Source organism: Pteropus medius, unplaced genomic scaffold, assembly GCF_902729225.1.
Source record: "Pteropus medius unplaced genomic scaffold, Ma_sr-lr_union100, whole genome shotgun sequence".
NCBI lineage: Eukaryota > Metazoa > Chordata > Mammalia > Chiroptera > Pteropodidae > Pteropus > Pteropus medius.
Genome location: NW_024344253.1, coordinates 6,605,246 through 6,631,588, shown reverse-complemented (window position 1 = coordinate 6,631,588; position 26,343 = coordinate 6,605,246). Strand labels below are relative to the sequence as shown.

The window sequence follows — 26,343 nt, the reverse complement described above, 5'->3', positions numbered from 1 at the left end:
GAAAGAATGAAAGAGACATACCATATTCTAAGTGAGAAAAAGCATCATTATAAAGATGTAATTTCTCTGAAAATTGTCTATAAATTTAACACCATATCAAAATAACAGTGGGACTTTCGTGTGCACAAAGATAATATAATAATTTGAATCTAATAAAATTCAAATCCAAGAGTTAAATCCAAGGGTCATCTTTTTTCCTCTTGTACTGCCCTCTTTTTAATCCTTCTTCAAGTCTTGGCATTCTGACTCGAAAATACAGTAATTCAGCTACTCTTGTCTTAATCACCATTCTCTAACACCTGGTCTATTATTATAGCCTCTTACAATGGCCTCTTTATTGCTCTCCTTGCTTCTCTCTTGGCTTTCTAGTCCCTTCTCCACGCAGCAACCAGAGTGGTCTTTTCAAATATATCAGTTCTTGTCACTCTCTGCTTAAAGCCTTTCAGTGCCTTCCAAATATGTGAAGGAAATCTCATATTTTCACCTTGGCCTGCTATAATCTACATGACTGATCCATAACCATCTCTCTGACCTCAACACACATTATATGTATCATTCTCCTCTTTATTCTTGAGCTAAACTAGCCTTCTTGCTATTCTCCAGCAAGCCCAATCCCACCTCACAGCCTTTGCACATGCTGCTACTTCTGTCTGGACAAACTTTCCTTTGACTCCATATGACTGATACCATCTTGCCACCCTCAGAGAGAACTTCTTTTTAAGAAGTCCCCAGTCCAATCCACATCACTTTGTCACATTACCCGGCTTAATTTTTTTTATGACTCATAGCAGTATCCAAAATTTACTTATTTTTTTATTGAGTATCTCTTGTCTAAAATACAAATCACATGAGTAGAGTCTTGTCTTCTTTACCATTCTCATCACTTAGAAGGATGCCTCACACAAAAAATGCTCAATAAATATTTGTTAATAGATGAATTAGTCGGATGAAAATGCCTGTTTTTAATTTTGACAGGAACTGGCAAAATGCCTTCTAGAAAAGCTGCATCCATTTACTTCCCTGCCAACAGTGTAGAATATTTCATCCCAATACTAGGTTTATTTATTTTTTTAAATTTGCAAGGCACGTGTGTTGTAACATTTCTGTAGTTGTAAATGTAGTTAAACTATGATTTCGTTAAAGGGCCAGTTCTTTAGATATCAGTGCTACATAGAGCGAAAAGTACCCGGAGACTCCGTTACTTTAACTGATAGCTTTCGGACTTCGGCGCCTTTTGTCCTGACCACGTTTTCTATAAGCGCTATTGGCCCGCCCCTGGCCCGGCCCACTGTTCAGCCCTAAGCACCGCACATCCTCACCCCAGCCCTCTAACCCGCGCATGCTCTTTTCTAGGTAGATGCTGGAGTCTAACTCGTTCGCTCAACGCGCAGGTTCACGGCCCCTTCCTCACGCCCCCACCCCATGAGGCGACAGTCGCGGTATGTTTGCGTCATCACGCCACGCCACCACTAGAGCCCCGGTGAAGATGGCGGCAGCCGTTCTTAGTGGGCCCTCTGCAGGCTCCGCGGCTGGGGTTCCCGGCGGGACCGGGGGTCTTTCGGCGGTGGGCTCGGTCCCGCGTCTCCGCCTGCTGCTGCTGGAGAGCGTGTCCGGGTTGCTGCAGCCGCGAGCGGGGTCCGCCATTGCTCCCGTGCATCCCCCAGTCCGTTCGGCCCCACATTTGCCCGGGCTCATGTGCCTGTTGCGGCTGCATGGGACGGTGGGCGGGGCCCAGGTGAGTCTGTGGCCCGCGTGCCCGCGGCTCTTGATGAAAGGTTGGCGTAGCACCTGTGCTCCAGATTCACGGTGAACTGCAGCAGCAGTAGAGAGGTGGAGGGAAGGCGAGCTGGAGACAGGGTATCCGGGTATTAGTCTGACGAGATGCACGCATTTTTCCTTTATCGGCCACACAAGTAGAAACTCAGAGGAGAGGATGAGCCTCATTTCTTTATTGCTATGCGATCTGTAGTCACACATGAATAGGTTCGATTCCAGGTCCTGTCACTCACTAGATCTTTGGTATTTAGCTTCTTTTTTCTCCGGCAGTATCTCTTTTTATCCTTCAGTATTTGGGCTTTCTTGCCTCTGGGCCTTTGCTTTTACTGTTCTCTACTTGAAATTGCTCCCTGTGCTGCCTGCCTCCAAAAATCTTTTCAATTCTCTGTTTATTTGTCTCTGCCTTTGGGAAACCTGTCTAAACCAGCTATGGTTAGCTAGCTGCTCTTTGTTACACCATATTGAAATTGTCAATTTATTCGTTTATACATACAGCCTCCCTCCACACCCACGTAATTTGGCTTTGATTTGTTTTATTGTGTGTGTGTAACTAAAAAAAAAAAAAAACTTAGGAAACTTCAGATTATACATAGCAGAGAAAATAGTATTTTGAACCACCCCACCCTATGTTGTTCCCATCACTCAATTTTAACAACATTTTACTAGTCTTGTTTCATTCCTACCGTCCCAACTCTGCCTCCCCGCTCCCACCGTAGCATTTTAAAGCAAAATCCCAGATCTCATTTCTCCTATAACTGCATGTGCTTTGAGGGACAGAGTGTTTTCTTCTGTCTTGTATCTCCAGCGCTTTATAGTGTCCCATTCCCCAGCCAGTAGCCAGTGATCTTTTAAAAAATATCAGTGAGATTATAGCATTCTCTTGCTTAAACCCATACAGTAACTTATCACTGCATGAGGCTCTACATGATGTGGTCTCTGTTTATCTCTTGACCTCATCTCATGTGACATCCTGCCTGTCTTAACTGTACTCCAGCCACCCAAGCTAATCTCTTCTGGACCATGCTGAGGCCACTGCTCATCAGTTCTTTGCTGGGAAAGTCATGGGAAGGTGAACTCATTTAGGTCTCAACTTACCTGTCACTATTTCAGAGGAGTCTTTCCTGACCACCCCTTAAAATAAAGTGGTATTTCCCATTCTAGTCATTCTTTCATATTATTCTGTTTTGTTTCTTCCCTAGCATTTATCACTACTCAAAAGAAATTAACTCATTATCTGTAATGTTCTCTCTTGTTCAGTTTAAATTCCATTATAATCAGTTCCTTGTTCCTCTCCCTTCATTGAGCTTGCCTGGCAATACCCTGTTTGTATTAAATCGAACTGTATGTTCTTGCCTGTACCTGCACAGCTCAGTATAGCTGGAGAAAAACATGTGTACTTCCTGACTGATCTCACTTTAAATTCATGGCATCTCACTTTAAATTCATGGCTATCATCATCTCAAGTGGACCCTTAGTGTTGCCTAGCAATCCTGTTACATTTCCACTTTCCTAGACAACTTCTGATTACTTCTCTCCATTCTTGCTCTTAGCTAATGACCTCACTTCCTATTTCACCGAGAAAGTATAAACAGTAAGATGAGAATTCTCATAGGCTCCCACCACCTTATCTTCTAGCTTTACTGCATCTATGCCCATATGCTCTGCCTTCCCTCCCACTACTAGGGATAAACTGGTCCATGCTCTTATTTAAGGCCAACTCTTTGCTTGTGCACCAGATCTGTCCCCTCTCTACTTAACACAAGTACATTGCTTCAGCAGTTCTCCCCCACTTCTCCATCATCAGATTTTCCCTCTCTTGGGTCATTTTTATCAGCACACAGCTCAAAGCTGCTTTAAAAAAATCCCCTCCAGCCCCTGCCTCATTTCTCTACTTCTCTTTATGGCAGAACTTGTTGTTTTTGATTCTTGTTTGTACTTGATGTCTTTGATTCTTTGATTCTTCTCCCATTTAAAAAAAAAAAATAACATTACTTTTAAATAATTTAAAATTTATAGAAAATTTGAAAGAATAGTTCAAAGAATTTCTGTATTATACCCTTCATTCACATTCCCCAAATGTTAACACTTTAAGTGCATGTTTGTTTTATCATTCTCTATATTTTTTCTGGGTCCATGTAGTAGTAACTTGCAGATATAACACCTTTTGCCTCTAAATACTTCAGTATTTCCTTAAAAACAGGACATTCCTTTACATAACCACATTCTATCAAAATCAGAAAATTAACATTGATATAATACATTATTTAATCTATGAATCATTTAAGTTTTGTAAATTGTGCTAAACATGCCTTTTATAGCAAAAGAAAAGTTTCTAGTCCATGAGTCAGTGTAGGATCATTGCATTTATTTGTCCTGTCTCTTTAGTCTTCTTTACTCTGAAGTAGTTCCTCAGTCTTTGTCTTAACGATCTTGACATTTTTCAAGGTTACAGAATAGTTATTTTATAGGATATCCCCCAGTTTGGTTTGTCTGCTGTTTCCTGTTGATTCAATTCAGGTTGTTCATTTTTGGCAGTAATACTACAGAAACGACATGACATTCTTGGTACATCATATCAGGAGGCACCTAATATTTCTTTGTCCCATTCATTACTGGCAGTGTTAACTTTGATCACTGGCTGAAGTTGATATCTGCAAGGTTTCTTCACTGCAAAGTTACAGTTTTTCTTTTTGTAATTAATACATGACCTGTGAGGAGATACATAAAATGCCTTGTGTCTTGTCAACCTTTTACCCACTTGTTTGAGCATCCATTAAAGATTCTTCTCTGAATGACTTATTGCTATAATGTTGTCCTATAGAACTCATTCCATTTAGGCTTTCAACTTAACTATTTCACTGAAACACCCCATTGTTGAGTCATATGGTAATTCTTGAAGATCACCAGTGACCATCAAGATATTTAGTGCAAAGGTCAAATTTGGGTCCTCATATTACTTGACATATCTGTAGCATTTGATAGAGTTGGTAACTCCTTCCTTCTTGTAGAATTTTCTTTACTTGGCTTCTGGGATATCACTCTCTTGATTTTTTTCTTACCATACTAGTCACTCGTTGCTAGTCATCTTTAGTGGTTCTTCCTCACTTCTCTGACCTCTAAATGTTTGAGTGCCCAAGAACCCAGTCCTTGTACTGCTTTTTTCACTCCTTTGGTGAGCTGACCCAGCTTTGTGATTGACAACTCCCAAATTCATACTCTAACCAAGATTTATCCTATCACCAGACTCATCTACCCAACGTCTCTTGGGCATCTTCATTTTGATGTTAAATAGACATCCCTGATTTTAACATCTGAAACTGAACTCTTGATTCTAACCCCACAAAACTGCTCCTCTTGCAGTATTCCTCTTCTTAGTAAATGACTAGTTGCTCAAGTTATCTCTGCCTTTATCTCCTATCCATATCCAGTTCGTTGTCAAATCCTGTTGGCTCTACCTTCAGAATATATCCAGAATTTGATGCTTTGTATCCCCACAATTCCCACTCTCTCTAAGCCACATCATGTCTCTCTTGGAATATTACAATAGCCTCCTACTTCTGTCTGTTTCTGCCTTCTCAGCAAGGCAACTCAAGTGTCGCTGATGTGTTTTAAAAAATAAATCAGTCAGACAATACCTCTGCCTCATTCCCCTGTTCCCCCGTGACTTTTAGTCAGAGTAAAAGTTAGCAGTTGCTTATATGGCTCTACAAGGTCTGTCTCTGCCATCAGAACCTTTATTTTTTTATTAGTCCTCCTTCTCTTGCTTATATTTCTCCAGTGACAGTTCACTTCCTGTCAGTCTTCAGATATGCCTTTGTTCTTTTTCTTTTTTTATTTCTTTTTTATTTTTATTATTTATTATTTATTCCTGCAGCACCTGGTTTTCCTAGGTGGTTTCCCATCCAAGTACTAACCAGGCCCGACCCTGTTTAGCTTTTGAGATCAGACATCGGGCTCGTTCACGGTGGCATGGCCATAGACCATGGGCAGTGACTTCACTGGGGTACGAACCCAGGACCTTCTGTGTGTAAAGCAGACGTGCTAACCGCTATACACTATGGAACCACGTCCCCTTTGTTCTTTTTCTGTCCTCTGCCTGGAACGTTTTTTTTGTTGTTGTTGTTATCAGTATGCCTTTTTTTTTTTAAAGCAGCTTTATTAAGATGTAATTCACATACTATACAATTCATCCATTTAAAGTGTACAGTTCAGTGGTTTTTAGTATTTTAGTGGAGTTATGCAACCATCATCACTATCAGTTTTGGAACATTTTCATCACTCCAAAAGGAAACTTACCTATTGACAGTCATTCCCCATTTCGCCCATCCCCTCTCTGCCCTTCAGACCTAGGCAACCACTTATCTACTTTTTGTCTTTGCAGATTTGCCTACTTTGACCAGTTCACATAAATGAATCATATAATATATGGCTTTTTGGGTCTGGCTTCTTTCACTTAACATAATGTTTTAAGGTTCATCCATGTCTCAGAACATCATTACTTTTTATGTCCAAATAAAATTCCACTGTATGCATGTACTACATTTGTTTATCCATTCATCAGTAGATGGACATTTGGGTTTACACTTTCTGGCTATTATGAATAATGATGCTTGAACATTCATGTACAAGTTCTTGTGAGAATATATGTTTTCATTTCTCTTGGGCATATACCTAGAGTAGAATTGCTGGGTCATATGGGTAACTCTATGTGTAACCTTTTGAGGACTGCTAGACTATTTTCCAAAGTGGCTACATCATTTTACATTCTTATCAACAGTGTATGAGGGTGTCTGTTTCTTGCTCTCACTTTCTTTTAGGTCTTTTGCTCAAATTGCCTTTTTAGAGAGGGCTTTTATGCCTACTGTACATAAAATACTGTCTCCCCTATTTCAGCCATTCTTTCCCTTCCTTAGTCTGCTTTATTCTTCCCCATGGCACTTAGCACCATCCAACATACTGTTTATTATTTGGTCATATGTCTATTTTCTGTCTTCTCTAACATGGAATAGAAGCTCCCTGTATCTAAAACAATATCTCACATGAAGTAAATGTTAAATAAATATTGACTAAATGAATGAACATTTCCCTTCATGAGAGCAGGGACCTCATTTTAAATTTTACTTACGTATTAGCTCTGCATACCTTCACTTAACTCAATGCATAATATGTGTTTGTTGAAAGAATGAGAGATGAGTACTGTTAGGGTGACATAGGGGCCCTAAGAGGAGTCTGACCATTTAGGGGATGGAGAGGTTACTTGTGGGAGCAGTTCTCAGAATATGAGAGGAGAGGGTTGGAAAGAGGCCATGATTGTCTAGGGCCATGTTGACATTCTTAACAGCTCTAAGAAAGCCAGGGACGGAGGGGAATTTGTGTGAGAGTGAAGGAAGAAGGGTAACAGATGAGTTCATTGTCCATTCAGTAAGGATTTATGGATATCTCTTCTTTGCTAGTCCTGCTCAGGGATACACGGGTGAAACAGACCCATTTTTGAGGTCTGGTAGCTGGAATGAGTTGGGCTGTCCTCTGCATAGCAGTAATTTGTTGGTGGAAAGTGAGAGAAGGGGTCAGGCAAGATGTAACTTGAGGAAAGGCTGTGGGACAGGCTGCTGTGTATGCCACCTACTGAAAATAGAGCAAAGGCTGAAGGCCTCTATAGAGGAATGGTCTTTGGGCCTCAAAGGAGGTGTGACTTTAGAAGAAGCTTCATAGATGCCAGGACAGGCAAAGGCTTGGAGAAATTCTGCATCTTTAGCCTCCTGTTCCTGACTTACTTCCCTGTTTTCTTTCCTCCAGAATCTTTCAGCTGTTGGGGCGTTGGTGGGTCTCAGTAATGCACGTCTTGGTTCGATCAAAACTCGGTAAGTCTTTAATCCTATTTTTCCTCCAGGGAGATGTTCTCTTAGGAAGTGAGCTATATATCTGTCCATCCATTTTCACAGCCCCATGGATTCCAGAGATTCTCCATTCCTAAGAGGTTGGAGTGTCATTCTTTTCATGAGCTCACTTGAGTTGAACCCCACCTATTCCAGTCTCAAGTTTCCTATGCCCCGCCTAGAATTACCCCTTTCCTTCTTTTATTGCTACCTTCATCTCAGTCCAAGTCTTGTAAGTATTTCAGAAGTTAGAAACCATAGTGACCTGGAGGTGAAGTCTTGCTATAGTCCAGTGAGAGTAAAAGAGCGGTAAATAGCTTTTTCTGAAGTCTCCCACCCACTTGTTATCATTCACTTCTTATAAGGTTTGAGGGCCTCTGTCTGCTGTCCCTGCTGGTAGGGGAGAGCTCCACGGAGATGTTCCAGCAGCACTGTGTCTCTTGGCTTCGGAGCATTCAGCAGGTCTTGCAGGTAAGGATTCAGCTGCTGCCCCGACCCAACCCCCCAACCATCCCTTATTCTCCATTCTGCATGTGGTATATTCTTTGCTGCTTGGACATTAGTTCAGAGGACAACGTAATTAGAAGCAGTTTCCTGATAGAGAGGATAGCTTCAAATACAAATCCTTTTTAACTTTTTGATGTTTTATCTACTGGGTTATTTTAACTCACGTTACCTTTCACACATTGTAACTTCCGACTGTTTTATTTTTCATTAGCTTTTCTAATTAGTGACATCTCTAAAATTCCTTTTTCTAAGTGTTTGATTTTTTTTTGCCTATACCTTTCTTTTAACATTTTATTTTTTTTTCTACTTTTACATTCTTTGATAACATCTTCATTTAGTTCTTGAAGCATATTCTGAGGACATGTGGCAGGCTGTGTGCTAAGCTCTGGGGAGGCAGTGGTAAAATGGACTTGGACCTTGCTTTCAGGGTGCTTAGAGTCTAGCGCAGGGTTTGGGAAACTTTCTGTGAAATAAATGTTTATAGATAGTAAATGTTTATGGTTTTGTGAACCATATATGGTTTCTGTTGCCTGTTGTTTCTTCCTTTGTTAGTTTTCTAACCCTTCAAAAATGTGTTCTTACATGGTCTACAAGCTACATTTTTAGTGTATAGGCCATGAAAAACAGGCACCCACAAACCATAGTTTGCTGCTCTTTGTTCTAGTGGAAGAGACTTTAATTGAATAATTATACAGATGAGTGTGCAATGATAAACTGAGGTAGGTGCTATGGAGGTAAAGACTATAGTCCTTTGAGAACATGTAACAAGAGAATCTGACCCAGACTGGGGTGGTGTGGGTTGTTGTGATTGGGGTCAGTGGTTCAGAGAGGGCTTTTCTGAACTGACGAGGATTAAATTGGGCTAAGAATGTGTTCTAAGTATGTGAAAGCTCAGAGAGAAGAGGAGTTTGGTCCATTTGAAGAACTGTAAGCAAACTGATGTGGCTAGGGCTGATGACATATGACTTGGGAGGTGGATAGATGGGAATCATTTGTGGCGTTGTAGGCATGCTAAGGAGTTTGGTTTTTATTCTTGGAATAGTGGGAGATCATGGAAGGTTTTAAGTAGGGCTGAGGAAGAGGTGGGGCATGATCAAATTTTCATTTGAAAATATCACTTTGGCTGCTCTATGGAGAAAGGATTAGAAAGGAGCCAGAATGGAAGCAGAAACACCGCATAGAAGGCTACTAAAGTAACCTAGGAGAACATCCAGAGTAGCTTGGACTAGGGTAGTAGTAGTAGAAATGAGTTCGAGAATGATTTAGAGGCAAAGTGGACAGGTCTTGATAATGGAGTATGGTCAGGGAGAAGATGTATCTAGGTAGACTTCTGGAGTTCAGAACATCGAAGACAGTCAAGGTTCAGGGTGAGGTGTGAAAATCCCATAAGTTTGGCCTTGGGAATTCAGTAGAAGTCTTCTTAGTAAGCATACGCCTGGTCTGGTGTGAGTGGACATGGCCAGGTGTCTTGAGTGTAACCTCGAGGGTTCATGGGGGCACTTCAGTCATTATGTTTTACAAAGGGGAAGAATCTCCAGCATTTACATGGCAGTTGGAGATGAGGATGAGGATGAGATGATCAAGACGAGTACTTATGTGGAGCGCATTTTAAGGCACTCCACATTTAATGATCAGGTAGAAGATGATGCGCTTACAAAGGAAAATGAAACAGAGCAGCAGAAAGGAGACAACCAGGATTGTAGGTTGGATGGAATCCATGGGAAGAGGGAGGACTCCTTTTTGTTTATGCTCCCCTAAGGTGGAACAAGACAAGGACTGAAAATTGTTTATCAGATTTAGTAACTCAAGGGTTAAGACCGTAATCAAAGTGGAGGAGTCTACACAGAAGCCAGATAGCCTGGAATGAGAAGTGAGTAGGAGAAGGAATGGAAATAGGGAAGAAAGGCAATCCTTTCAAAATGTTTGGCTCTACTAGTAAGGGAGAGAAATAACAGGATGAGTAGAGGATGGGCTTAAAAGAAGATTTTTAAGATGAGAAAGATGAGCATGTATAAATGTCAGTGGGAAGAGTCCATTTAAGAGAGATTGGCTAGAAATACAGGAGAAAGGGAGCTAGTTAATAGTGTAGGGTTATGAGAGGGAAGGGGATAGTCTCTAGTGGAGGGATTGTCTTGGATAGAATGGGACCTACCTCCTTGAGTGTGACAAGAGGAAGGAAAGAGAAGGTAGGTGAAGATGAAGATTGAATTTTCAGGTTTGGTAGTGGGAAGCTGAGGGAGTGCTCATCCTTGGGCTTCAGTTTTCTCTGTGAAGTTGCAGATCTGGTTATACAGAGGTGATCGTGTTGGGAGAAGGTTTGAGTAGCAGAGAGAATTAACCTGAGATAAATGCAGTAAGATTATTGGAGAGTGTTGAAGGCCCATTTGTAGTTGGTATGCTTACGTATTCTTACTTTCTTAATACGCATTATTTGTCTCTCTGACACATGGCCTCCTCTGATCTAGCAGGAGATATGTGCTGAATGCTTTTTCCATAGATACGTGTTAATTTTCTAGGCAAGTCCTAAACCCAAACCATTTTTTCTTTGTGAGTTCCAGGGTAGGTTTGAGCTAGCTTGAAGAGATGGGGTAATTTTGTTGTGGCTGAGACTTTTTTTTCCATTCTGAGTGAGCTCTTCTCCATTCCATTCTTGGGAAATATGTTTATGGGAAACTCAAGCTCTTGAGATCTTCCAGTTAGATCTTTAAGGTGTGGCTTTGTTATTTTTTCTACCCCCCCAAACAAATTCCTAGGACCCCAAATACCCCTAATACTAAAATGTAAACACATGTCCTTTCTGTAGACAAATATGTTACTTTTGGATACTCCATATCTCTAACGCACTCTATTCCTAGTGGATCTGATGGTAATATTGATATTAACTGTGGTGTTTCTCAAAAGCCCATGTTGTCATACCTTTTGTTCCTCCTCCTCTTGGTGACCATGAAGGTGAGGTTAGAAGCATGGGGTGTTGTTGCTCTTTAGTCTCAGGACCCACCCCCCACAATGGAGTTGGCCGTGGCTGTTCTGAGGGACCTGCTCCGATATGCAGCCCAACTTCCTACCCTCTTCCGGGACATCTCCATGAACCACCTGCCTGGCCTTCTTACCTCCCTGCTGGGCCTCAGACCAGAGGTGAGACCCCTCCCCAGTCCCCCTGTCTTTGACTCCTCTCAGTGCCCGCCTCGCTCAGACTACTTGGGTTAGAAAATGTGATGGGCAGTGATTGGGGAATAGGTTCAAAGAAGTGAGAAGAGGGCAAGGCCAAAGAAAAAAATGTATAGAGAAGGGACCTTGAGGGGTAGTAGGGTGGAGACGGTGTCTATGGGGATATTGGGCTCTCACCTTTCTTTCTGTTTTTTTTCCACAGTGTGAGCTCTCAGCACTGGAGGGGATGAAGGCATGTATGACCTATTTTCCTCGGGCTTGTGGGTCTCTCAAAGTAAGTATTCGTGGAAATTCCTCTTGCTCCCGACTAAAGCGTTTTAGCTGTCTTAATTCAGATTCCATTGCCGAGGTTTCCAAGCACCTGCTGTCTGTTCTGTTACCAGTCTCCACAGCTATACTTATCCCACCTTGTAGCACTTTACATGCATTATCTCATTTTAATCCTCACAGATGAAGAAATTGCAATTAAGTAACTCACCTAAGATCAATAGAGATGGGAACTTATATCTGATGCCAAAGCCTGAGCTCTTAACCATGGACTTTTTCCTCTTTTTTCCCTGCCTTCTCTGTACCTCTAGAGTGCCCTGCCTGTTTTTCTACCACTCTATCATACTTTAATCCTAAAGCTCTTGTGATTCCTGCAGGAAGCCTTCCTGATTTATTCTTTGTAACAACTTCACCAACATGTCTCTTTCCTGACGAAACTCCCTCTGTCACTTCCTCACCCTTTTCCCCAAGCTGACATGACGGCTACAAGGGGTCTGTCCAGCAGAGCCTTATTAGGTCAGACAGGTAGGGTGTCTGTGGGTCAGGTGAGGGAGGAGGTCAGTGAAAGGATTAGTTTTATTTTCAAGGAGATATAATAACAGATATGAATAAATTCTGCCAAAGCAGTAACAATTAAAGGGCCTTTATAATTGGCACGTCTATTGTTTGCAGCATAATTGGGTGCCAGCTAGTACCTAAGAACAAATGGTGTGTTCTCCTGTAGATTAAATAAAATATTCTCTTGTTTTGTTATACTCATCATTGCTTGACAAACCATTGGGCATCCCCTTACTCAGATGGAAGCACAAATCTATATAGAAAACTGGAATTAGCAGCAAATTAATAATTATTTGTATAACTGATGTGATTAACTATATCATCCATCAGTGTTATCAGTTAAAGAGTTTATCATTCAAATTATCTCGAAAGTAAGATTTCATGGTTCTATGACCAACTCAAGAAAGTAAAAGAAAGGAAAAGGGAACTTAGTAAGTAGGTACCCACAACGTGCCAGGTACTCTTCTGAGTGTCTGAGATGTGTCCTTTCATTTTATCGTTACAGTAATTATGTGGAGTTGGTATCACCGAACTAAACAGAAGAAACAGGCCCAGAGGGGTTTAACTAATTTACCCAAGGTTGTGTATCTGGTAGCTATAAAACCAGGGTGTCACTCAGATCTGTTTGCCCTTAAAGCTCATGTTTTTTCCACTTAACCAAACTCCCTGGAAGCTTTTAAGAACATAGGCAGGACTGGCAGATAGCTTTTAACACAAACACCAGCTCTGATTAATTATTAGTGGCTTGAGAATGATTGTGAGCCAGATGCAGAGCTCCGTGGGCACATATGCTGTGATCTGGGGATGCTGTCTGCAGTGGCTTTAGTAACTGGTTACTTGCACTATCTGAAAAGTCCCTGAGCAGATGATGTTTCTCATTGAACATGGGGTCATGTCATTGTTGATTCTTTGTTTTTATATGAATGCCACTAATGAACTGTAGGTCATAGAATCTTTGGGTAGGCAGGGCAAGACTTTTGTCAAGAAGGTATTTGGAGTAACATGGATTTTACTAAAATTTGGAAAAGGTTTTTTTTTTTTTTAACTAAAGTTTTACTAAGTTTAGTAAAATCTGCCTTCTGAAATGTTCACTGTGAGTAGTGGTCAGGAGAATTAATCTATAATTCACAACGTTTGGTTGGACATGTAGTTTTTGAAGTTATGGCCTGCATTTTGAGCATCCTTTTCAGACTAAACAACAAAACTTTCATATGATGTTAACAGGGTATGTATGTCTTTATTTCTCTAAGAATGTAGTGTCATCTGGAGAACGTCCAGCTGTCGAGGATTTTGGCTTTATCTTTTGCCAACACGTCAGATAAGAATCTGTTTTGTGCAAAGGCCCCAGCGGCAATTTGTACTTGGAAAATCTGGCAGACCAGTGCTTAAGAAACTGCAAATTGCCATTTTGGAGTGTTATCTGTTCTCTGTCCCATCCCCCAGAAGCTACCAGGGCAGTTGTAATCTCCAAACTCAGGATTACTCGCAAACAATGTATCTTAAGCATTCTGAGTCCATGAAGTCATTCTTTAGAGGCTTTACTTCTTCTTGCCAAATTGATTAGTAGCATGCATGCACACACATGATTGCCCTTCAGATAAAATGCCAAATAAGCCATTGCTTTAGTTTGCTTTGTGGATCACCTGGGTAGACCTATAGTCAGAGCCATGTCCCTATACTCTACTTTATTGCAGTCACACAGCCAAACTTCTGTTGGCCTTACCCCAGCTTTTGGAGCCAGAGTCTCAATAAAAATGTGAGCGGTTAGTTGGCCAAAAGTGCTGAGTGCCACTATAGTTGGGGCATTGGCAACTCTCTAAGAAATCTCATTCTTGGAAAAACTCGTGAATGAGGAGACCTGTGGGTGGTTACTGTTTTGGGGTTGAAGTGCTCTGAGTTCTACTACATCAGGCATGAAAGCGATGTCCAAGTCCCAAGGGAAATGGTTCCTGGTCTTCTCCTATCTTGCCATTAGCTGTAACAGTACTTGTCTCATGGTCAGTAAGAATCCTGAAGTGTAATGTGGGCAACTAAATGATTATGCCACAGGGTACGTGGGAGGGAGTCCTTAGAAGATTGGTTTCTGAACCACACACTGACAGGCTTCTGTTCCTGCTTTGTTCCTGTAAGACCCCTGCCATAGGCCTGGTGCCACTGCCGATTTGTCTTCTGGAAGTTTACTTTGTGCATGTGATGCCCCTGCCCCCTGGATAAAGTCCATCTTCGTTAGGCTGGGATTTAAGGCCTCAAGCTGCTTCTCCATGGTGTCTTCTGGGTCTGTAGCTTCCCTCAGTGTTCCTCTTTCTCTGTTCTCATGGGGATTCTCCCTTTTCTTCTAAGTCCAGCTTAGTTCTACCCTCCCAAATCTTGCCTGCTAGCATCAGTCCCTTTTAACCCTCCCTCTTTCCCCGACTTGGTACAGTGCCATTGTGGTTCCAGATTGTTGTTTTCTACACGCTTGTCTTCTGGACTAACTCACATTCCACAGAAGGTGGAAATCCCATCTCATTCCTTTTTATAGGTCCGCTTCAGTGTTCTTATCCTTTTTTATGCCGTGGACACCTTCTCAGAGTGTTTTTAAATTTAAGAAATACGTGGAATTATAAAGGAAACCGATTCAGTTGAAGTATATATTTTAAAAACTTGTGATAGAGTAGTATGTCCTCCTTCATTAATGTATCAAATAACAAGGTCTAGCAGCAGGTCTTACAACTACTGAATTTCAGATTAGTGATACATGTGGATATTTCAGATACCTATTATAATGTGAAATGAAAATGAATGACTTCTACTGCTAACAGTCAGAGGTTCTGCTAATACTACTGTGGCTTTTTGTTAACATTTCTAATTGGAAGAATTACTATGTTTCACTTATAGGTTAGTGAAAATAACATAATTTCCCCCCCATCTATTTCATAGGCCCCTTTGATTCTACCCCCAAATAAATTGTGGCCCAGGTTAAATACTCCTGTGCTAGTGCCTTCACGTGGTTGGCAGAGTAAATGTTTGCTGATATTCCTGAGATGTGCTGCCTTAATTCTGCCCTGTGGTCTTCCCTTCTGCCTTGACCTTGGCCTGCCCTCACACCTCTGGTTAGTGTTTCAACTCCCAACTTGGACCCGTCTTGTCTAAACTGGTGGAGAGTTGGGCATGGGATTGCTGCTTTTCAGTACTCTTTGTCCTTCTGGTTTGAGGGAGATGACTATCATTTTTCAGAAATTGGCAGCAGAGAGCCCATTGTCTGTGGGGCATGGGCCAGACCCTTTCCCCACCAAATAGGCTAAGGATGAGAGCTGACATTCAGGGTATCTTCCTACCAAGAAAGCATGTCTGTTCCCAGGTGTGATGTCCTCTAGAGTGCAAGGAAGAAAAAGGCCATGGCTTAGATTCTGCTGCTGGGAATGGACAGGGTGCATGTCTCTGGCCCTTGGAGCTGACCCACTAGCTTTTTCCTCTGTTTTCCCCTAACTCAGGGCAAGTTGGCGTCTTTTTTCCTATCTCGAGTGGATGCCTTGAGCCCTCAGCTCCAGCAGGTAAAGGGAAAGGAGGGGGATGGAGAGCCTGGGGATCTGAGTTGGAGCTTCTCTTATCTCTCATTCATAGCATTTCTCTAATTACTGCTTTTTGACTATGTTGCCACTTCCTTCTCTGTTAACATACAAAAGGTACACAAGGCATGACTTCTGCCACTGTGTTTCCATCTGTGTCTTTCTGCCTCATTGTCTCTTTTTGTTTTCCCTAAGAGCTCTCTGCGATCTTCATCTTTCTTGGCCTTGGTGGGGCTGGGGGATTCTGGCTGGGCTGATTCTCATCTGACCAGGTTTCTGACCTTTCTTCTGCAGTTGGCCTGTGAGTGTTATTCGCAGGTGCCCTCTCTAGGGGCTGGCTTTTCCCAGGGCCTGAAGCACACTGAGAGCTGGGAGCAGGAGCTACACAGCCTGCTGGCCTCACTGCACAGCCTGCTGGGGGCCCTGTATGAGGGAGCCGAACCAGGTAGGGACAATGGCTGGTAGTGGCAGAGTGGTTGGGGAATGTGGCAGGAGAGAACCAGGAGGGTGGCTCAGCGAGGAAGGGTAGTTAATTTCTAGGCAGAATGGATTAGAATATAGGTGGATCATCCACCACAAATGAAAAAGGAGGGAATAGAAGAAAGCCCTAGAATGTGAAGGTGGTTGTTTCTGTCTAGCTCCCATGCAGTATGAAGGCCCTGGAGTGGAGATGCTGCTTTCCCCCTCAGAAGATGGTGATGCCCATATCCTCCTCCGGCTTTGGCAGAGGTTTTCTGGACTGGCCCGCTGCCTGGGGCTCATGCTTAGGTGTGTGAGTGAGTGTTGGAGGGAGCATGGGTCTGGAGCAGGAGGCAGGAGGGGTTGAGATGGGGGTGTTACCTTTATTACGAGGTAGGAGATTGAGAGTGGGTGTGGAGTCACACTGGGGAACCTATGCTGAGGGTCTCCCTGCTCTGATTCTCTTTAGCTCTGAGTTTGGGGCTCCTGTGTCCGTCCCCGTGCAGGAAATCCTGGATGTCATCTGCCGGACCCTGAGCATCAGTGCCAAGAATATTGTAAGTATGTTCTCTGTTCATAGTCCTTCTTCAGGACCCAGGGCAGCCAGGAAAGTAGTGTGGAATCTGAAGCTCCCAAAATGATGTCATCCCTGAAGTTGTCCTAGACAGCTCCTTACTTTTATCCCTGGGGCTTCTCCCAATACACATGCGAGTCAAGAGTGGATTCACTCACATAGTGCTTCCCTAGGGAAGGGCGAACTAGGGGGCCAGCAGGGCTGTTGTTGAGAGGTTCAGCCATTCTTCCCCTCATCCTCCTCCCAGGGTCTGTTTTACAGGGTGTGGATTTGGTTTTGTTGGGAGAGCTGGGGTTGAAGTTTCTTATCTGTGTGTGTACATATATTTAGTCACATCTACTTTGTCTCCATTTTATTCTGTGTATTGCACTTTATTCCCCCACTTCTTACTTTCGCCAACTTCTTATGCAGAGCTTACTTGGAGATGGTCCCCTGCGGTTGCTGCTGCTGCCTTCTATCCACCTGGAAGCCTTGGACCTGCTCTCTGCACTCATCCTCGCGTGAGTGGGACTGGGCAGAGTGTGGTGAAGGGACCGAGACATGGTGAGAATGGGGGTCATTGTCATATCTTCACCCCCAGGTGTAGAGGCCGGCTCTTGCGCTTTGGTGCCCTGATCAGCCGCCTGCTTCCTCAGGTCCTCAATGCCTGGAGCATTGGTAGAGATTCCCTCTCTCCAGGCCAGGAAAAGCCTTACAGGTGACCATTAGGATGGGAATAAAGAGGAGAGAAGATGGGTGGGCTGGGGGTCTCCAGGGGCTGGGAGTACCGAGGGAGGAGAGGCAAGATTTGATGTGTTGACTCCCCTTCCACAAGCTGTCCTTTGCTCTCTGCACAGCGCCATGCGGACTAAGGTATATGCTATATTAGAGCTGTGGGTACAGGTGTGTGGTGCCTCAGCAGGAGTGCTTCAGGGAGGAGCCTCAGGAGAGGCCCTGCTCACCCACCTACTCAGTGACATCTCCCCGTCAGCTGATACCCTTAAGGTGAGGCTTCTGTTTACCCTCTCCTCTGCCAAGACTCTCCTCTTATGCCCCTTGTCCAAATGAGCCTCTTCACCAAACACCATCTCCTGACTCTGTGCTGCCTTCTTGTGAATGTGATTTATGTTTCCCTCTACCACCAGCTGCGCAGTCCCAGGGGGAGCCCTGATGGGGGTTTACAGATGGGGAAGCCCAGTGCCCCCAAGAAGCTAAAGCTGGATGTGGGGGAGGCTATGGCCCCACCCAGCCACCGGAAGGGGGATAGCAATGCCAACAGCGATGTGTGTGCAGCTGCACTGAGAGGTGGGTGAGGCCTGTACCCCACACCCTTGGGGTGCTGGGATGGCTTGGAGTGATATTCCAAAACCAGTCATTGAAGTGGAGGGTGTAGATAAAATGCAGAACCAGCTAAAATCCTGCAGAGAGGCCAAATGAAGGAGCAGAAGCAGCCTTGCACCTAACTACCAAGGCCAGGGGCAGAATCTTGGATCCTGCTGTTAGATAGATGGTTCTGGCTGTTTTCACTTCTGCCCTCTCCCACCCCTGCCTCAGGGTCTCATGTCTTGTTTGTATATCTTCTCTGTGTGCAAGGTATCCGTGCCTTGTGGAATTTACATTCTAAGACAGGCGGCTCAGTGGGGTTTCTTGCTTCCAACAAATTGCTAATCTAGAAGCAGAAATAGAGTTGATTACTGTGCAGTTAATGAGTAACTTTCCTTTGGGTCCCCTTTATTTTACTGCTTACCACTCCACCTGATGTTAAGAGGAGAGCCAACGCTCCCCAAATATATCAATGCACATTTGGAGAATACAGACTTAGAGCAGTAAAGTGACTTGCCTGAGTTAGGCGGGGCCAGAGCTGGGTGCTCGCTCACTTTGGGCTGTGTGCTACAGAAACCCTTCCTCTCGGTCCTGTTAGTAGCCTGCCTCTTACACACCATTCTCCTTCCTCAGGCCTCAGCCAGACCATCCTCATGTGCGGGCCTCTCATCAAGGAGGAGACTCACAGGGTTAGTGGAGCCTCGTCCCCATGGAGAATGGGGAGGGGCCACTGCCTATCCATATTGAGGGCCGTGCCCCCCTAGGGGGTCCATTTCAACCTGGGAGGAATCCCTTGGAGAAGGGTTGGGTAGACTCAGTGGTGTCTCTACATGTACCCTGTGTCCTTTTCAGAGACTTCATGATCTGGTCCTACCCCTGGTCATGGGTGTCCAACAGGGTGAGGTCCTAGGCAGCTCCCCATATACCAGCTCCTGCTGCCGCCGTGAACTCTATCACTTGCTGCTAGCTCTGCTGCTGGCACCTTCTCCTCGCTGCCCACCTCCTCTCGCCTGTGCCCTGCAAGCCTTCTCCCTTGGCCAGAGAGAAGACAGCCTTGAGGTAACTGCTGCCTAGGGCTGAGTGTACCTGTTTGGTTTCTGGTTCTCTTGTTTCTGATGCTGGTGGGCTCTCCTTTCTGGTGCCATGTAACCCTGTATTCCTAATGCTAACACTTCTTTTTCTTCCTTTCTCAGGTCTCTTCTTTTTGCTCTGAGGCCCTGGTGACCTGTGCAGCTTTGACCCATCCCCGAGTTCCTCCTCTGCAGTCCATGGGCCCCACCTGCCCTACCCCTGCTCCAGTTCCCCCTCCTGAGGCTCCATCTCCATTTAGGGCCCCACCCTTCCATCCCCCTGGCCCCATGCCCTCAGCAGGCCCCATGCCCTCAGCAGGCCCCGTGCCCTCAGTGGGCTCTGTGCCCTCAGTGGGCTCCATGCCCTCAGCAGGCCCCATGCCCTCAGCAGGCCCCATGCCTCCAACACGCCCTGGACCTCCAGCCACAGCCAACCACTTAGGCCTCTCTGTCCCAGGCCTGGTGTCTCTACCCCCCCGGCTCCTTCCTGGTCCTGAGAACCACCGGGCAGGCTCAAATGAGGACCCCATCCTTGCCCCTAGTGGCACTCCTCCACCTACTATACCCCCAGATGAAACTTTTGGGGGGAGAGTTCCCAGGCCAGCATTTGTCCACTATGATAAGGAGGAGGCATCCGATGTGGAGATCTCCTTGGAAAGCGACTCTGATGACAGTGTGGTGATTGTGCCTGAGGGGCTGCTGCCCCTGCCTCCTCCACCCCCCTCAGGCACCACCCCACCCCCTGTCACCCCTGCTGGGCCACCAACAGCCTCCCCTCCTCTACCAACCCAAGAGGAGCCTGAAGAGCTTCCTGTAGCCCCGGGGCCTCTCCCTCCACCCCCACCACCTCCTGTTCCAGCCCCTGTGACACTCGCACCACCTCAGTTGGTCCCTGAAGGGACTCCTGGTGGGGGAGGACCCCCAGCCCTGGAAGAAGATCTGACAGTTATTAATATCAACAGCAGTGATGAGGAGGAGGAGGAGGAAGAAGAGGAGGATGAAGAGGAAGAAGAGGAGGAAGATTTTGAGGAAGAAGAAGAGGATGAAGAAGAATATTTTGAAGAAGAAGAAGAAGAGGAAGAAGAGTTTGAGGAGGAATATGAGGAAGAGGAAGGTGAGCTAGAGGAAGATGAGGAGGAGGACGAGGAAGAGGAAGAAGAGCTGGAGGAGGTAGAAGAGTTGGAGTTTGGCTCAGCAGGAGGGGAGATAGAGGAAGGGGGACCTCCACCCCCTAACCTGCCTCCAGCTCTACCCCCTGTCGAGTCCCCCAAGTTGCACCCAGAGCCGGAACCAGAGCCTGAGCCTGAACCAGAACCCGGGCTGCTGCTAGAAGTAGAGGAGCCGGGGGCTGAGGAGGAGCATGGAGCCGAGACTGCACCCTCACTGGCCCCTGAGGTGCTTCCCTCCCAAGAGGAGCTGGAGAGGGAAGCAGAGAGCCCCCCAGCAGGGCCTCCTCAGGAGCTTATTGAAGAGGAGCCCTGTGCTCCCCCAGCCCTGCTGGAAGAGGGGACTGAGGTGGGGGGTGACAAGGTACCACCCCCACCAGAGACATCTGCAGCAGAAGAAATGCAGACGGAGACGGAGGCGACAGCTCTCCAGGAAAAGGTGAGTGGGCCAGGCAGGGTTGGCAGCTCTCACAGGGAGGGCCAGGCAGGGAGAAGGGGTTGCAGTTGCTTGTGTTGGGGAAGAGGTTTGTCCTCAGCCTTACCCACTCTTCTGTGTATGTGTGTGTGACTGTTTTGAATCTTACTTTGTCCCTAAAAGGAGCAGGATGACACAGCTGCCATGCTGGCTGACTTCATCGATTGTCCCCCTGATGACGAGAAGCTACCACCTGCCACAGAGCCTGATTCCTAGCCCTCTCCTACACTCCTCGTTTCCAATAAAGTTATGTCCTTGGATATTGACCGCTGCTTCTGCCTTTTGCCGCAACCATGTCCCCACCTAGAAGCCTCACTGTGGGGCTTTTCAAGATATCCATGGTACTCCATAGTTGCTGTCTGTTGTCGCCATTGTCCAGAGGAGGAACCACTGACTTACAGCGGTAATGGACTTTCCTGTTGCTCAGCAAGTTGGCACCAGTATTTTAAAAATTTTGCACTTTGCTCTTGCTAATGCTAAATATGTGCTGGGTTGCCTGTGTGGTTGACTGTAGGGAGTAAGAGATGTGGTGTTTTTGAGTTTGTCATCCAGGTGTGGGAATGCGTGGGAAATTTATGGGATTAAGTGTTCTAGTAAGGGAACTTGTGAACAACATACACACAGCCCCTTGGTCTGAAAGAGCAGGCTGAGTGATTATAATGGAAGTTAAGATTATGAAAGATAAGAGTTTAGTCATTGAAGTCTTTGAAATTTAAACCTTGGTGTCCCAAATTAAAGGGGCATCCACAGTAGGTCTAGGGGCTGGGCTCTATTCCGAGGCTGGTCCTTCCACTGACAACATCCCAGTCCCCCTGTCACCCTATCCCCCAACACTTCCCTGGCAAGAATTTGACAAGCTCACCCCAGGCCTTCTTACCCGCTCTTGAGATTTGGACATTAACTAGCCAGTGTCTGATCCTTTTAAGATCTTCTGTTTATTCTAGGCCTTGCTGGGATGCATGTGTGAGCATGAACCTAGAGGTGTGCACATGAGAGGGTATCGAAATTTATGGGCTTGATTGAGATGCCCCATGCTTTTTTCACTCAGTCTATTGAAGGATAAACATAAGTGCCTTGGAAATGCAGAAAAAGGAGTGACTTCCCAACTGCGTGTATCCTGAAGGACCTCTGAAGAGTGACATTTGAGCTCATTTTGGGACACTTAGTAGGTTTAAAAAAATTTTCCCCTAACTTATTATTTTCAAAATTTTCAAACCTGCAGAAGTTGGAAGAATTGTACAGAATATAACCTTTGCATAGATTCATCAATATTTTCCCATGTTAGTTTTTATCTCTGTAACATCTGTATCTACATAGAGATATATTAACATATGCACATATATGTAGTCAGTACATATCTATATGTGTACAGATTTCTTTTTTTGTAGGAACGCATAAAAAGTAAGTTGCAGACATTATGGCCCTTTACCTCTAGATTCTTCAACATTATCTCTTAAGATTAAGGACGTTTTTCTACGTGATCACAATACCACTATCGAACTTAAGAAAAGTCACAGTAACAATATTGTATATACTGTATTTTGATATTTGAATTTCCTATTTATCCCTAAAATGTCTTTGATAGCCTTTTTTCCCCCTCTGATTTAAGTTCAAGAGCGTTTGGTTATTTTTTTTAAAGCGGAGAGGGCCATGTAAGACTTAAGGATCCCTGCAAGAACAGGTGCAGAGGTGTGAAAACTGCAGTAGTGATTTTTCAAAAATGGAAAGAAACTGAATTCCGGAAACTAGATAGAAAATTGACATTGACCCTGAGGAATAGGGTAGAACAGAAATTTTTAAAATTTAATTTGTATTGTGAGTAGATAATATATTCACATGGTTCAGAACTCAAGAGGTACAGAAGATCTGTTGAAGTCTTCTCACCCTGTCCTCCAGTCACCCAGATTTTCTACCCAGAGCAACCAGTATGATCAGTTTTTATTTTTTCTTCCAGAGATAATGTATACATATGTAAGCAATTATATGTAAAAATCCTTCCCTTTATTTTTCACACAATGGTAGTATGTTATCACTTAATATGAATCATTTAATTTCACTAAGTCATGGGATTTATTCATTCAACAAGTATTGAGTACCAGTTATGTACTTGGCCCTGTTTTCTCAATATATATTTTTTGAAGTAATAATGGGCCCACAGGAGGTTGCAAAGATAGTACAGATAGGGAGGGAGTGACAAGACCTCTTATCCCAATTCCCCCAATGGTTACATATTACACGATTATAGTACAAAATAAAAACCAGGAATTTGATGTTGGTAAAGGTATAGGCACTGTTTCTATAAGCTAGAAATAGAGTAGTGAACAAAACACAAAAATCCCTGTTTTGCCCTTAATGGGGTTTAAATTCTGTATGTTGTGTGTGGGGTAGATGGATAAGTACAATGGATGTTGGATGGTAACAAGTGCAGTGGGAAAGCAAGGAAAGGGGATTAGCTTTATGTCGGTCTGTTTTTTCAACATTTTTATGAAAAATTTCAAACTAAGAAAAGCTGAAGATTATACAGAGAATACCACATTTGTGTGTGTATGTGTGTGTCCATGCAATTTTAAGTAGGATGGTCAAGGAAGGTCTGGCTGAGGTGACAGTGAATAGAGATGGAGTTGTGGGAGAAAGCAGTGTGGCTTCTCAGGGAAGTTTTCTAGGGTACAGCAAAGAAAATGTTGTGAGGCAGGAGCATTCTTGAAGTGTTGAAGGAAAGCAGGGAGGCCAGTGGGGTTGAAAAAGAGAAGAGGTCAGAGAAATAATGGGGTGTAGGAATGAAGAAATGGTGACATATGACTTATGGCTTCTACTCTGAAGTAGGACATCCCTGGAGGGTATTGAGCAGACTTGGCATAATGTGGTTTATATTTTAACAGGACCTGACTACTCTTGGGAACTAGATAGAAGGGAGTGAGGATCCTAGCAGAGATATCACTTAGCAATCTAATTCAGCCAGGAGAGATGATGATGTCTTGAGCCAAGTGGTGGGGAAATGGCTTGATTCTAGATAATTTTTGAAGGTAGGCTTGACAGAATTTGAAGATGATTCTATTTTAGTTCATAGGGAGCTTCCTCTTTTTTTTTTTTTCTTTTTAATAGCTGCCTCAAATTTCATTATACTATAATTTACTTAACCAGTCCCTGACCAGTTCCCTATCTTTCACTGCCACAAAACATGGGAACATGTACATGTATACAAATGACATGTGCATATGTCATTTTGCACATAAGTATCTGTAGGATAAATTCCTATAAGTAGAACTGCTGAGTCCTTTCTTGGATGTTGTATCAATTTTGCTCCACCAGGAATATGAGTATTTTCCAAACCTTTGCAGTGTATGTTAAACTTTGTTATCTTTGCCAATATGTTAGAAAGAAAATGGCACATCAGTGTGTTTTAATTTATATTTCTCTCATGAGAGAGTTTGAGCTCTTTTTTTCTATGTTTAAGATCTCTTTGAATTTCCTTTTCTGTGAAATATCCATATGCTTTGCCTATTCAATTGTTTATTTCCTTATTTAATGACTTTTTATATATTAGGAAAATTTGCCCTTTGTCTATATATAGAGTTGCCATTTTTTTTTTGACAGTTTGCTTTTGTCGTTTGCTTACGGTGGTTTTTACCATGCTGAAAACTTTTATTAATTGAATTTATCAGTCTTTTTAAACTCCTGGGTTTTGAGTGATGTTTTTAAAAAGCCTTCACCATTCTGAGATTGTTAGAAAATGCTAGCATTTTTTTTCTAGTATTTTATGATGCCATGCTTTTCTGGTTTTAGTTTTTATATTTAAATCTTTCTTCCATTTGGAACTTATCCTAGTGTAAGGCATGAGGTACAGATCTGACTTTACTATTTGGTCTAAATGTCACTAAACAATCCATTTTTTCCTGATTTGAAATGCCACCTTGGTTATATTCTAAATTCCTGTATGTATTTGTGTTTATTTCTTGACCATTGATCTGTCTGTGTATACTTATTTATTGTGGCTTTGTGATATAGTATCTGATGGGAAGAGTAGGTCATTAAGGCAGGTTTTTACTTGGCCTTGGGAAAAAAGAATTGCTAGGAGCAGAATGGGTTCACAGTTCAGAATAGGGTCTGTCATACTAGTCTTTCTGGATTTCTGGATTGATAATTGTGGAAATGGGAGAGTACTTGCCTTTACAAGCTCTCCAACAGTCTCGTAATATGAGAATGTTGGCTAAATGTTAGGATAGTTAATAAATTATTCAAGTAGTTAATAACCATATCCAAAGGTTAATAGGTCAGGGTTATTCTGGAGATTTCTTGGGGTGTGTTCCAGACCTTGTTCAAAATCACTGTAAGTAACTTGGATGTAGATTTCTTTAATAAATTTTTAGGAGACACAAGCTAGCGTATATTTGGAATTGTCTGACAAGGATTTTTAAAAAGGATTTTTAGGAATGCTAGCGTATATTTGGAATTGTCTGACAAGGATTTTTAAAAAGTGTGATAGAATTTCATAGAGATCAGAATATGGTTCTGTCTTTGGGCTCAAACAATTGCGTAGTATAGGAAGAAGATGTGGTTTAGCCAGAAAAGGGGGGGTTCAGGGATGGGGGGTACTTCTTCAGGTTACTTAAGAGCTGGAGCTGGGGCAGGTAGTGATTAAAAGAGGCATGGAGATGTGGTTGGATGGGTTTGTGGAGGGCCTGGAAAGCTGTGCTCAGGAGTTTGGGCTTTGTTTTCTAGGTAGCAGGGATTCCTTTCGAGTTTAACCTTGAGGAAGTTTAACCTTGTGACTAGTTCTATTTTCCATCAGCTTTGGCGTGCTGTGGAGGAGAGCTGGAGCCCGAGAGATCAGAGTGGAAATGTGCACTGGTCTAAGTGGAGCTTGGTGAAGTGTGACTGGCAGTAGCCTTGGCGTGGATGGGGAGGTCAGACTTCCCTGACATCTCAGGGTGCCCTTGGTCTGCTGTCTGGGGCAGGGCTTCCAGGTAGTCGTGAATGCTTCAGTTTTGGGGAGCCTTGCTAAAGGCTGGCTGGGTCTCTCCTGGGAGCAGTCTCTAAGTCTGCTTTTCCCCAGGAAGAACTGGCTGCTTGGCCCAGGCTTTTAGTCTGCTGTTGTCACTCAGTACAATATATTGGTGTGTCCTTATTGCTTATAGTCACCTGGGGCTTTGGAAGAGTAGATAGCTGAAAACTGTAGACAGTCCCTCAAAGGACAGGGCTAGTAGCCTAGATTGGAGTAGTTTTGGGTTTATTGAGCACTTATGGTGTACAAGCAGTGTACCAGGCACAGGGGAAATAATACATTAATCAAGATCTTTCTCTCGTCTATGGCTATGCTACCCTGAACAAGCCTGATCCCGTCTGATCTCAGAAGCTACCTTCGTTAGTACTTGGATGGGAGACCACCTAGGAAGACCAAGTATTTTTTACGCTGTAAGCGTTAAAAAAAAAATAAGGGTTTGTAAGCTGACAAGGTCCTTGCAATCTATGAGGTAAACCAAGGGTTGCCTCGCCTAAAAAAAAGATCTTTCTCTAAAGAAATTCAGAGTCTGGCAGTAATGTATAACATTTTGAGTGAGCAGTACCTCTAGAAATGCAGGCAGCTGGATATATGGAGC

General features: G+C 43.7%; 1 protein-coding gene across 3 annotated transcripts; it reads left to right on the top strand.

The window, feature by feature from the left end:
• Positions 1 to 1,353: 1,353 nt before the first annotated feature.
• PELP1 (proline, glutamate and leucine rich protein 1) lies at positions 1,354 to 21,012 on the top strand. Of its 3 annotated transcripts, none has more exons than XM_039869608.1 (17): positions 1,354 to 1,439; positions 7,573 to 7,637; positions 8,018 to 8,123; positions 11,145 to 11,294; positions 11,530 to 11,601; positions 15,626 to 15,685; positions 15,995 to 16,145; positions 16,339 to 16,468; positions 16,629 to 16,716; positions 17,145 to 17,233; positions 17,314 to 17,430; positions 17,570 to 17,717; positions 17,858 to 18,017; positions 18,669 to 18,724; positions 18,888 to 19,094; positions 19,229 to 20,710; positions 20,870 to 21,012. In XM_039869608.1, exons 3-17 carry the CDS (start codon positions 8,070 to 8,072, stop codon positions 20,960 to 20,962), a joined length of 3,057 nt encoding a protein of 1,018 aa, XP_039725542.1. In that variant the 5' UTR covers positions 1,354 to 1,439; positions 7,573 to 7,637; positions 8,018 to 8,069; the 3' UTR covers positions 20,963 to 21,012. The 3 variants fall into 3 exon arrangements, with proteins under 3 accessions (XP_039725542.1, XP_039725541.1, XP_039725543.1); XM_039869607.1 differs by lacking the exon at positions 1,354 to 1,439 and adding an exon at positions 1,453 to 1,735; XM_039869609.1 differs by lacking the exons at positions 1,354 to 1,439; positions 7,573 to 7,637 and having other exon boundaries at positions 11,109 to 11,294.
• Positions 21,013 to 26,343: the final 5,331 nt, after the last annotated feature.

What these genes read in the sequence shown, in the direction of transcription:
- PELP1 (XM_039869607.1), top strand. Translation starts at nt 1,487, where the DNA reads ATGGCGGCAGCCGTTCTTAGTGGGCCCTCTGCAGGCTCCGCGGCTGGG. An exon ending in GTATGAGGGAGCCGAACCAG is followed by an intron (nt 16,146 to 16,338) that starts GTAGGGACAATG and finishes GTTTCTGTCTAG; the next exon opens with CTCCCATGCAGTATGAAGGC. An exon ending in CGTCAGCTGATACCCTTAAG is followed by an intron (nt 17,718 to 17,857) that starts GTGAGGCTTCTG and finishes CTCTACCACCAG; the next exon opens with CTGCGCAGTCCCAGGGGGAG.